Source organism: Hemitrygon akajei, chromosome 14 (genome assembly GCF_048418815.1).
Source record: "Hemitrygon akajei chromosome 14, sHemAka1.3, whole genome shotgun sequence".
Classification (NCBI taxonomy): domain Eukaryota; kingdom Metazoa; phylum Chordata; class Chondrichthyes; order Myliobatiformes; family Dasyatidae; genus Hemitrygon; species Hemitrygon akajei.
In genome coordinates, this window is record NC_133137.1 from 31272791 (window position 1) to 31285438 (window position 12648).

The 12648-nt window shown below is 42.7% G+C and overlaps 1 protein-coding gene across 3 annotated transcripts in view; it reads right to left on the reverse strand.

Moving 5' to 3' along the window:
- Positions 1-12648, reverse strand: part of LOC140738451 (uncharacterized) — a 268214-nt gene that overhangs the window by 13261 nt on the left and 242305 nt on the right. For all 3 annotated transcript variants that reach the window (XM_073065743.1, XM_073065744.1, XM_073065742.1), the window contains 2 exons: positions 10959-11130; positions 279-400 (listed from right to left, as the gene is read on the reverse strand). In XM_073065743.1, coding sequence (XP_072921844.1) covers positions 279-400; positions 10959-11130 — 294 coding nt within the window. The remainder of the gene's footprint in view (positions 1-278; positions 401-10958; positions 11131-12648) is intronic.

Consider the following 12648-nt stretch of genomic DNA (forward strand, 5'->3'; position numbering starts at 1 on the left):
GTTTTAACTTTATTGGTTCAGTAAACTGTTCAGGCAGAGCTGAGAACCATTCAGCCCATCAAGTCCATACGTGATGCTTGTAGTCTGACAACTGACCAGCTAAAAATCACACATTTCTTTTATATGTATGATTTTTTTTCCTCCACTGAGTCAGCTTAACAATTTAACCAAACTCACTCAAGGCACTGGCACCACCATTCTTGTAGCAAGCTGAAATCAGTCCGAAATTCCAGTTTAGTAGAATATTACTGTGCTTTTTAAGTTCCAAAGAATTTTACCTTCAGTACTGCGGGGTCCATTCCAGGAAACATTGCAACTTTCTGACACGGTAACACCTGAGGTTTCTCACAGTCTTTGTCGTCCTCTGTAGTCAATTCTTCCTGTTCCAATGGCCGGGGTTCTGATGAGAGAAGATAATTTTTTTTCATAAGCATAACAGAAATGTACCGTATCTCTTCATTTTCTTCCTTCTAGTCTCCATACTGCAGTTGCAAATCTTTGCTCCATTCACCCAATCCCCTCCTGCACATATGTAGATTGTCACCTGTGTACCAGCACTTTGCTGAAGAAGGTATGTTTCATTCACGGACATGTTAGTACATGAATCATTTACACCAACACCAGCCTTCCTGCCCTCAAGGACATATATACAAAATTGTGCTGGAAAAAGGCAACACCTTACAGTATCATGAAGGATCCCAGCCAACCTGCTCATGGACTGTCTGTCACACTCCCATCAGGGCAGAGTTACATACTGTACCATCCACGCCAGGACCACCAGACTCAAGAACAGATACTTTCTCCAAACAGACCAACACCTCCACCCACTAACCCACCCCTCCACACCCCCAACCACCATGACTTTATCATTTCCTGTCAGAGTCACCTTTTGTACAGACAATTCCAGAGATGAGGGGGTTAGACTATGAGGAGAGATCTTATAGAAACATATAAAGTTATGGAAGGGATAGATAAGCTGTTTCCACTGATAGATGAGACTAGAATTAGGGAAAAAAGACTGAAGATTCGGGGGAGTGGATTTAGGATGGTGATGAGAAGGAACTGCTTTTCCCAGGGGTGGTGAATCTGTGGAATTCTCTGCCCAATGAAGCAATGGAGGCTACCTCAGTGAATATACTTAAGACAAGGTTGGACAGATTTTTGCATAGTTGGGGAATTAAGGGTTATGGGGAAAAGGCAGGCAGGTGGAGATGAGTCCATGGTCAGATCAGTCATGTTCTTATTGAATGGTGGAGCAGCTCGATGGGCCAGATGGCCGACTCCTACTCATATTTCTTATATATTTACAGAAATTTCTTTTATTTTACTGTGCTTTTTTGTGCTGCATCGGATCTGAAAAAGCAATTATTTCAATCCCCTTTACACTTGTGTACTGGAAATAACACTAAACAATCTTGAAGGGCGGAAGATGGCGCCAACGAACAATGCGACCGAGGCGGCTCCCTCCAGACGGTTCACAGAACTACTTCTTTTTCTTTCAAGAGGGGTTCTGCTGAAGTCTGTGATCTACATTTTCAGGTTGATTGAGCGATCTGGCAAGCTGCTGTCTCCGAGGGTGTTCCATGCGGCTTTGAGTGAGGTTTGTGGCCTCGAGGCCAAGAATCCTGGAGGCGGGCTGTGAGCCTACGGTCAATTCCATTTCCCACCGATCTCATCAGTGAAAGCGCTGAGGAAGATTGAAATCATCCAGCTGGGTGAGGAAGGCGAGTGGGTGTTCAGCGCCATCAACCAGCCCCTCGCTTGCTGCTGCCAGAGGAGGGCGTCTATGTACGATGGTCTCTCTCTCTCCCTCTTACTCTTGCTCCCAGAGAATGGTCACTGCATTCGAATGGTCTCTCACACTCTCGGATGGCAGTCCGGAGTCCTGAGCAAGGTTTAATCGACACGGTTTGTGGACTGGACTCTGTAGTTCATGTTATGATGCGTTTCTGGTCTCTGGTCACTCCTTCTTTTGTTGCTACTTTGGGCAATTTTGAATCGGTGTGAATTGGGGCAGCCTGCAGATAACGAGCACTGAACTAAGCTGAATATGCCTGGACTCTTTTGATTTTGTGTTTATATTCTGCGTTTCTCACTGGGTTTTTTTTGTTACTATTTGCATGATTTGTTTTTTTTTGCGCATGGGAGCTGTTGATGTTTTTTTTCTACAAACAGGTTCCATAGTTTTCTTTGTTTCGTGGCTGTCTGTGGGACGATAAATCTCAGCGTTGTATTCTGCATACATACTTTGATAATAAATGTACAGGTTTACCCCGCTATCCGAAAGTAGAGCGTTCTTATGAAACTGTTTGTAAGCCGAAATGTCGTAAAGTGAAGAAGCAATTACCATTAATTTATATGGGAAAATTTTTTGAGCGTTCCCAGACCCAAAAAATAACCTACCAAGTCATACCAAATAACACATAAAACCTAAAATAACACTAACATATAGTAAAAGCAGGAATGATATGATAAATATACAGCCTATATAAAGTAGAAATATACATTTTTTTTATTGTTTTCAAATAGTTACAGAGTAAATGTGTATGAAAAAAAAATGTTACCCAGCCCCCCTCCCCTTAACCCCTCCCCCCTAACATCCCTATTAAAAAAATAAGAAAGAAAAAAAAAAAGGAATGCCTGGACATTGGAAGATCCCCACATGCTCCATGGAGTTCGTAATAACTTTAGTATATATATTTATTTCTTTCCCCAAGTAACCAATTATTTCCATTAAAACTTAAAAAATTTAGTAGATTAGTCATTTTTTTTATTATATTACTCCAATCTATAATAATACCTAATCTTTCAACTTTCGTGGTATCCTGGGAAATCTTTATAAAAATCTCCATGTTGCTATGTGTGTCCCCACCAATCATCCAGGCAAAAAGATAGAAGAAAATTAAAATATAAAGAAAAAAACAAAATACCCCCCTACTAATGTTGTGGGGAAAAAAAACACAACATTACCCCCCTCTGCTGTACGGGTCATGGCAACCACTATGATTACACACGCGAATCCCGCAGTAACCGATCCAAAGCTCCCCAGCCCCCCCGCAACATAAAAAAGTATATGTATAAGAAGAGAAAAAAAAATACTATTCTCATTTAGTATTTCTAAAATTTTGCTTTTCTCTTCTATAATATCCATAAATATCCATCACTTCTGTTCGTTGGGTCTATCTTCATCTTTAATCCATTACGTTTGGAAGCCTCTATGTGTAATTAGCGAATAGATGGAAGTTCTTGTACAAACTCCTCCGCTTTTCGATAATCGGGAAAAAAATTTTTTCCCTCCTCCAAAAAAATTATCAGTGTTGCTGGATAACGCATTGTAAATTTATAACCCTTTTCCCATAAAGCTTTTTTCGCTGGGTTAAATTCCTTCTTTCTCTTCAACAGGTTGTAACTTATATCAGGATAAAAAAGAACTGGTTTCCCTGCTATCATCAGTGGCCCGTTTCTATTTTTGGCACTTTGGGCAGCGGCCTTCAGGATCTTTTCTTTGTCTTGGTATCGTAAGCATTTTATCAAAATTGATCGTGGGTTTTGATCAGCTCGAGGTCTTGACCTTAAGGATCTATGAGCCCTTTCGATCTCAATTGGAGTTTCTCTTTCCATTTCCAATTTTTCAGGGATCCATTTTTGAAAAAAATTTATTGGATCTTCTCCTTCTATATCTTCTTTAAGTCCAACAATTTTAATATTATTTCATCTACTGAAATTTTCAAGCTTATCAATTTTTTCCATATATTGTTTTCTTTCTGATATCCAAGCAGTATTTTCATTTTCTATTTTGTCCATTCTTTCAACCATGTCTTCCGTTGTAGTTTCCAAGTCCGTAATTCTTTTTTCCATTTTTTCCTGTCTCTTTGTCATTTTATCAAGCATAATCTCCATATTGGTCATTTCTTTTTCGAGTATTTTTTGATTATTTTTAATTACTTTTAATGTGTCTAATTTACGCATTATTTGCCTCAAAGTCTTTTCTATATTTCTAGAAGGACTTTTAACTCCCTCTTCATCTGATCTTTCCGGAAGATCTGTCTCTCCCTCCGATTCGCTATCACTTTCAGTTGCAGTGGTAGCTGGGCTTTGTAGTTCTTGTTGCTCCCGTTTGCGCATGCTCCATCCTTCGCGTTTGCGCAGTTCACGATGGTTTTTTCCTTTAGAAATTGCTGATGTTGCCGCAGTCTCCTGTTCCGTATTGCCGGTGGTATAATGTACCTGAGACCGCGGTTCCTCAGTAGACATGGGCCTTGTTCTTGTTCCAACTTGCGTAGTCTTCCCGGTATTAGTTTTCGTCATCTTCCTTCCTTGAGGCGTAGCTTGACACAATCCGGAGTAGTTTATAAGTAACTTTTAGAAAGTATTGACTAACTTTTCTTCATTTGGACATTAATTTATTAACTTTTTATGGAAGAGCTGGGTTCCAGCGTCTCGATCCTACGTCATCACGTGACGTCCCCCATAAAGTAGAAATATTGTATGTACAGTGTAGTTTCACCGATCAAAATCGGAAAGACAGTGAGCCAAAATCGATTTGGAGAAAAAAAATTGGCAAGTACACGCACCAGCACGTACACGCCTACGCACACACACACATACGTACGCATATATATGCATAAGCACACAACTGCCCGCACAAGGCTTCACGGTCATGGTAGTCTTTCTTGGGGTAAGCGGGCATTGTTTTTTCGTAAAAGCGAAAATCCTCTTTGGTTAGCGAAAACAGGTACTAATAATGTAGGTCTTTTGTATCAGCGAGCTGTCATAAAGCAAACGTTTGAAAAATGGGGGCCACCTGTACTTTGAATCTTTGTATCTGCTTTCTGGTCCCAGGGATTAGTTCACAGATTTCAGTTACATTACTAACCTGTAGAAGGTATTCAAGTTTGCAAATGACACAAAAATAGCTGGAAGAGCATGTTGTAAAGAGGATATTGTGACTTTGCAATGGGATATAGATAGACTGACTGAGTGGGCAAAAATCTGGCAATGGAGTTTAATGTGTGAGGTCAAAAGACACCATTCAAAGGAATGAAAAAATATATATTATTATTTAAATGGAGTTTTCAAAAGCTATCATCAGGAAGGACGTAAGGAGCCAAAAGACCCACACTCAACAGTTTAGGAACAGCCTCTTCCCTTCTGCTATCAGAGTTCTGAACGGTTGACAAACCTTGAATACTATCTTGTTATTCCTTTCTTTCAGGGGTTGCAGGGTGGTGTAGTGGTTGGCATAATGCTATACCAGCATCAGGGAAAGGGGTTCAATTTCCGCTGCTGTCTGTGAGGTGTTTGTACGTTCTCCCCGTGACCTTGTGGGTTTCCTCCAGGTGTTCCGGTTTCCTCCCACATCCCAAAGATGGACAGGTCAGTAGGTTAACTGGTCTCATGGTGTAATTGAGCGAGTGGGCTCGAAGGGTCTGTTTAACACGCTGCTTCTCTAAATGAAACCACAGTGAGTGACGCTGGCTGTAAGTGCCCTTGTGAACACAAATGCACCAAATATTTCTGAAGGAAAATGGCATTATTGGTGCTTATTGTAAAGAGACTGGAATTTAGAAATAGGGAAGTGTGTTACAATTATACAGAGATGGGCTACAGCAGAACCAGAGCACTATACAGTTCTAGTTTCCTTACCTAAGAAAGGATACATTAGCATTGGAGCAGACCAAATGGGATTCACTAGGTCAGTTCTGGGAATGTGAAGACTGTCCTGTCAAGAGAGGCTTAGAGTCTTTATTTCCTGAAGTGTTTTCTTGCATGTCTCATACTCTGGTACCTCATTTGTCCCTTCCTGTCTATTCTTACTATGCACCTCCTTCTTTTTCTTTATCAGGGCCTCAATATCTCTCGAAAACCAAGGTTCCCCTAACCTGTTATCCTTGCCTTTTATTCTGACAGGAACATACAAACTCTGTACTCTCAGAAAGCCTCCCATTTACCATGTACACATTTTCCTGAAAACAGCCAGTCCCAATCCACACTTGCCAGATCCCCTCTGATACCATCAAAATTGGCCGTACTTCAAGTTAGAATCTCAACCCGAGGGCCAGACCAATACTTTTCCATGATTACCTCGAAACTAATGGCATTATGGTCACTAAATTCAAAGTGCTCCCCTACACAAACTTCTGTTATTTGCCCTGTCTCATTCCCTAACTGGAGTTCTGTTAGCGCAGTGGTTAGCATAATCCAGGGAACCCGGGTTCAATTCCAATTGTGTCTGCAAGGAGTCTGTATGTCAACATTCTTATCTCTGGCTTTGCTAGCACAGGGCACAGGTAATAATCCTGAGTTCACAATCCGGGAGGGCCTGTCCTTTAATTTAACACCAAACTCCCTGGAGTCACTTTGCAGAACCCTGTGACCCTTCCTACACTGGTACCGACATGGACAGCGACCTCTGGCTGCTCACCCGCTCACTTAACAATCCTGTGGACTTGATCTGAGATGTCCCTGACCCCGGCACCTGGGAGGCGTACAGAAATCTTGTTATTGCCCATAGAACCTCTTGTTTGTTCTCCTTACTATTGAATCTCCCATCACTACAGCTCACCTCTTCTCCCCCGTAACTTTCTGAGTGAAGAACCAGACTCACTGCGAGAGACCTGACCACTGCAACTTCCCTCTGCTAGGTCATCTCCCCCCTCCCCTCCCAACAGTATCCAAAGCAGTATACCTGCTATTGAGGGGAACGGTCAGAGGGCTTGTCTATCCTCCTTCCCCTCCTGATGGTCACCCAGTTACCTGTGAACTGCACCTTGGCATAACTACCTCCCTGTTTATCCTGTTGCTCAACCCCTCAGCATCCCAAATGATCCAGAGTTCATCCAGTTCCAGCTCCAACTCCATAGCACGGCCTGTTAAAAGCTGCAGCCGGATGTACTTCTTGCAGGTGTGGTCGTCAAGAAAAATAGAGTTCTCCTTGCCTTCCCGTGCCCTCTAAAAGGAGTATCCCCACTGTTCTAAATGTACAAAAAGAAAGAAAGAAAGAAAGGAAAATTAAGTGAAAAGAACCTGCCTACAGCCTCTGCTTCTGCTCACCAAAGCCTCTCTAAGCCAAAGCCAGAACTCCCCACTCTAACACCGGACCACTCACACAATGGCTGCTCTACTTAAGCCTAACTTCTTATTGGATCTTGGCAAGTGGCTAATTATGCACACTCCAACGTCTCCGAGTGACAAGCGGCACGAGAGTGGGAGGATAGCAAGGATGTCAAGAATTGAACAGGTTGTGCCTGTTGAAACGTATACTTGACTGCTTAGCCTCACGCATTTTTCTATCATACAGTTCTTTGTAAGCACTCAAACCATCCTGCAAATAAGCCCTGTTGTCCTTATTGAAACGTATCAGATCCCAAGGGGCAGATGTCACAATGTGTTTACATAAGAATATAAGAGATAGGAGCAGGAGTAGGCCAATCGGCCCCTCAAGCCTGCTCCGCCATTCAACAAGATCATGGCTGATCCAATTTTAACTCTAGTTTTCACCGAATCCCACAAGGCAACAGGGCACCATACCGCCCATTTTATTTTATTATTCATCCCGCCCAAACCCATGTGATCACCCGGGGAAAAAAAAACGAGTTGCCAATTGAGGAGAAAAAATCTGGAAAATTCCTCTCTGACCCATCCAGGCTATCGAAAACTGGTCCAGGAGATCACATGGCTGATCTAAACCTAGCCTCATGTCCACTTACCTGTTCGCTCACCGTATCCCCTAATGCCATTTTTATCCAGGAAAATGTCTATCTCCGATTTGAATTTATTGAGTGTAGTAGCTTCCACAGCTCTCTGGGGCAGTAAATTCCACAGCCCCATTACCCTCTGAGTGAAGAAATTTCTCCGCATCTCAGTCCTGGAACGGCATCCCCTTATTTTAAGATTATGCCCCCTAGTTCTAGTTTCACCCATCATTGGGAACATTCTCCCCGCATCCACCCGATCAAGCCCCTTCACAATCTTATATGTTTCAATAAGATCGCCTCTCGTTCTTCGGAACTCCAATGAGTAGAGTCCCAATCTACTCAACCTCTCATCATACATCAACCCACCCATCCCCGGAATTAACCTAGTGAACCTTCTCTGCACTGCCTCGAGAGCCAGTATGTCCTTTCTTAAATATGGACACCAGAACTGCACGCAGTACTCCAGGTGTGGTCTCACCAATACCCGGTACAACTGCAGTAAGACCTCCCTGTTCTTATACTCCATCCCCCTAGCAATAAAAGCCAGCATTCCATTGGCCTTCTTGACCACCTGCTGCACTTGCATACTAACTTTTTGTGTTTCCTGCACCAGGACCCCCAGATCCCTTTGCACAGAAGCACTTCCCAGTTTCTCTCCATTTAGGTAATAACTTGCTCTATTATTTTTCCTGCCAAAGTGCAAGACCTCACACTTGTCAGTATTATATTTCATCTCCCATAGAAATGGCATTTTCTATGCCATTCTTTAGTAGTGACACAGCATAGAATGAGGGGATGTGGTTTAAGATCAGGGTTTAAGAACAGAGAGCGAAAGACTTGGCCTAACCTTAAACAACAAGAAAACTGAAGTAATGGTAATATCAAAGAAACCTGATGCAGGTGGCCCCCGTTTTTCGAACGTTCGCTTTACGACACCTCGCTGTTACGAAAGACCTACATTGGTTACCTGTTTTCGCTAACAGAAGGTGTTTTCACTGTTACAAAAAAAGGCAGCGTGTGCCCCGAGCAGCCAAGCTCCTCCCCCGGAACCGTATTCTAGTCGGTATTGCTTAAACACGAGCCTGTGAGCATCTGTGCTTTATGTCAATTTATTTTGTGCATCCGTTAGCAAGATGAGTTCTAAGGTATCAGAGAAGCCTAAAAAAGCTTATAAGGGTGGTACGCTTAGCGTAAAACTAGACATAATTTAATGTTTCGATCGTGGTGAATGAAGTAAGGACATAGTGAGTTTGGCTAAGGAGGCTGGGTTTGTGGAAGTTGGCGAAGATGATGTTGAAGAGGTTTTGGCATCCCATGACCAAGAACTGACAGATGAAGAGCTGATGCAATTGCAAGAGGAAAGGATAACAATTGAAACTGAACGCAGTAGCGAATGGCCCAAAACTGAAGCCGTCCAGGAACTGAACATGAAGCAATTGCGTGAGATTTTCGCTGCGATTGACAACGCTGCAATGATTGCAGAGAAGTATGACTTTAATTTTGAAAGGGTACGTAGGTTTAGGGCATATTTGCAGGATAGTTTAATTGCTTACAAAGAACTGTATGATAGAAAAATGCGCGAGGCTAAGCAGTCAAGCATACTGTCGTTTTTCAAGCCTTCCAAATCAGCCACAGCAGACAACAAACCTCGACTTTTGACATTGAGGCAGGCAGACACAGAAGACGTTAGTAACCTGCCTGCCCTGATGGAAACAGACGACGATGAGATGACACCCCAGTCTCCTCTACCTCCCACTACCCCAACCTCCGACAACTCAGCCTAACACACCATCATCAGTGTGCTCGCTGTCTTCCCAATTCCGGTAAGTGAAACTACACTGGGCGTACATTATTTCTACTTTATACAGGCTGTGTATTTTTATGTGTTATTTGGTATGATTTGGCAGCTTCATAGCTTAAAGGTTACTGGAGACAGTGTTTCTGCCGAGAGTGCTTGTGCTGAGAGTTTCTGCTGAGAGTGGTTGCGCCAATAGTGCTGCCGAGAGCACTTGTGCCGAGTGTTTCTGCCGAGAGTGCTTGCGTGAGATTTTCGCTACGGTGGACAGTGCTGCAATGATCGCAGAAAAGTATTTTTACTTTATATAGGCTGTGTATTTATCATATCATTCCTGCTTTTACTATATGTTACTGTTATTTTAGGTTTTATGTGTTATTTGGCATGATTTGGTAGGTTATTTTTTGGGTCTGCAAACGCTCACAGATTTTTCCCATATAAATAAATGATAATTGCTTCTTCACTTTACGACATTCCGGCTTATGAACCGTTTCATCGGAACGCTCTACCTTCGGATAGCGGGGGAACCCTGCATGCCAAACTGTTGGATCGTATTGGGAAATGAAATCCTGAAACAAGTCCACAACTTCAAGTACCTTGGATCATGGGTAACATCTGATGGCAAATGCGAAACAGACGTAATAGCAAGAATAGCAATGGCAGGAACAGCATTTACAGAAACGAGAAACATCTTAATGAACAAGAAAATAGTAATTGACATCCACCTTAGAACTTTCAGCTGCTACATTAGTCCTATATTGATGTATGGCTGTGAGTCATGGACCATCACAAATGCAATGGAAAAAAAGAATCAATGCAGCAGAGATATGGTTCTCAGAAGAATGCTATGCATATCGTATACGGACAGGATAACCAGTGAAGAAGTTCTACAGAGAACGAAAACAAAACGTACATTACTTAAAAAAAATCAGAAAACAGCAATCAAAATTCTTTGGACACATCATGCGAAGAGAGACATTAGACCATTTAGTTACAACTGGAAAGCTGGAATAAAAAGAAGCAGGGGCAGGCAGAGAGTGAGAATGATCGGTGGGTTAACATCATGGTTAGAAACAGGGGAGGCAACAACTACAATTCGGAGGGTCAGGGACCATGATGGATGGAGAGACATGATTGCCCAGGCCGAACGGTAAGGCACTTGAACATTAAAGAAATTTAAGGTGGCTAATAGATAAATTTTTGAAAGGTCAGAGGGCTGGGGGATCTGACCCTAAGGAGGTGAGACCTCGCACTGAATGACAGGGTGTGCCTGAAAGGACGATGGCTAGCCCCTCCTACTATCTTCTATACAAAGAAAGATGAATTCATTACCCTTTGGAACACATACTGTGCTTTACTACATTGATTAATCTAGGCAGAATCCATTCGTCCTGTTCCTTGTATTTACTACTCTCATTCAGCTGAAAGTGACCTTTTCGTCCTCCATGCTGACAACCTTATCTTACCTGTTGAATCTCTGTACGTGCATGGATCCATATTTCTTTCAGAAAGCTGGTCTGTGCCATCGATCTGGTCTTCCCAGCCTCCCTTCCTGTGCTTTGTTGGTGCCCGACGGAAAGTCTTCCTGCCGAGCTGGATCCGACTCTTCTGGGCACAGCTGTCCAGCGTGGTCACAGGCTGAGGAAGAGGAGCAGGGAAGCAGTGAGGGCTCATGGTCAATTTTATGTCTTTCCAGCCTGAAATATTAACTCTGTTTCCTTTTCCTTTTCCTAACTTGAGCGTTCCCTGTGTCTTCTGACTGTGTGTAAATTTTATATTACGTTTCCCCCCCAAAAATAAGTATTCAATGTGAAGAGCTCATGGAGAGCATAAACTCCATATACCGCTGAGATAGACAGCCGGATTCTGTGCCTTCTATTCTTTGGTTTTATTTGGTGTTCCAGATGGACATCCCTCTTCTGAGGCTGTACCCTCTGGTCCTAGACTCCCCCACTATAGGAAACATCCTCTCCACGTCAACTTTAACTAGGCCTTTCAATATTCAATGGTTTTCAATGAGATCCACCCTGCATTCTTCTAAACTCCAGCAAGTACAGGCCCCGAGTCCTCAAACTCTCCTCATACATTAACCCTTTCATTCACGTGAACCTCCTTTCAACCCTCTCCCATGCTGACACATCTTTTCTAGTTAGGGGGTCCAAAACTGCTCACAATATTTCAAGGACAGTTTGACCAACAGCTTACATCCTTGCTTTTGTGTTCTAGTCCTCTCAAAACGAATACTAACATTGCCTTTGCCTTCCGCACCACCGACTCAACCGACAGGTTAACCTTCAGGGAATCCTGCACAAAGTCTCCCAAGTCCTATTGCACCTCTGATTTTTGAAATTTCACCCCATTTTAAAAAATAGTTTATGCCTTTATTCCTTTTGTCAAAGTGCATGACCACACACTTCTCTACACTATATTCCATCTTCCACTTAATTGTCCATTCCCCCAATCTAAGTCCTTCTGCAGACACCCTGCTTCGTAAACACTCATGCCCCTCCACCTACCTTCGTATCATCCACAAACTTGGGCACATAGCCGTCAATTCCATCATCCAAATAATTGATATATAATGTGAAAAGATGCAGTCCCAACTCCTACCCCTGTAGAACACCACTAGACAACAGCAACCAGCCACAAAAGGCCCCTTTTATTCCCACTCTTTGCCTCCTGCCAGTTGGCCAATCTTCTATCTATGCTAGTATCTTTCCTGTATACCATGGGCTCTTATCTTATTAAACAGTGGCACCTGTGGCATGTCAAAAGCCTCCTGAAAATCCACGTTAACAATATCCACCAGCTCTCCTTTACCTATCCTTACAGATTTGTCAGGCAAGTTTTTCCCCTGAAGGAAAACATACTAATTTTGGACTATTTTAAAGATAGGAGAGTTAGGTGTATTCTGGGGTTAGGATATATAGCAAATATTAATTTCACTAGCAACCAATCTTCAGATCTGAAGTGGATTGCAGATTAAATTTTAAATGCAGCTCAGAATAATGGGCTGGAGCTGCAGGTTGGGGTCAATCACAAACACTCCACTTAGACCTCAGATGTCTGCATATGCATGAATGCAGCCTAGAGTCAGTGGGGATTAACATTCGCTTTGGGTGTCTGAAGTGTAGGTGCAAAGAAGAAGGTGTTTGA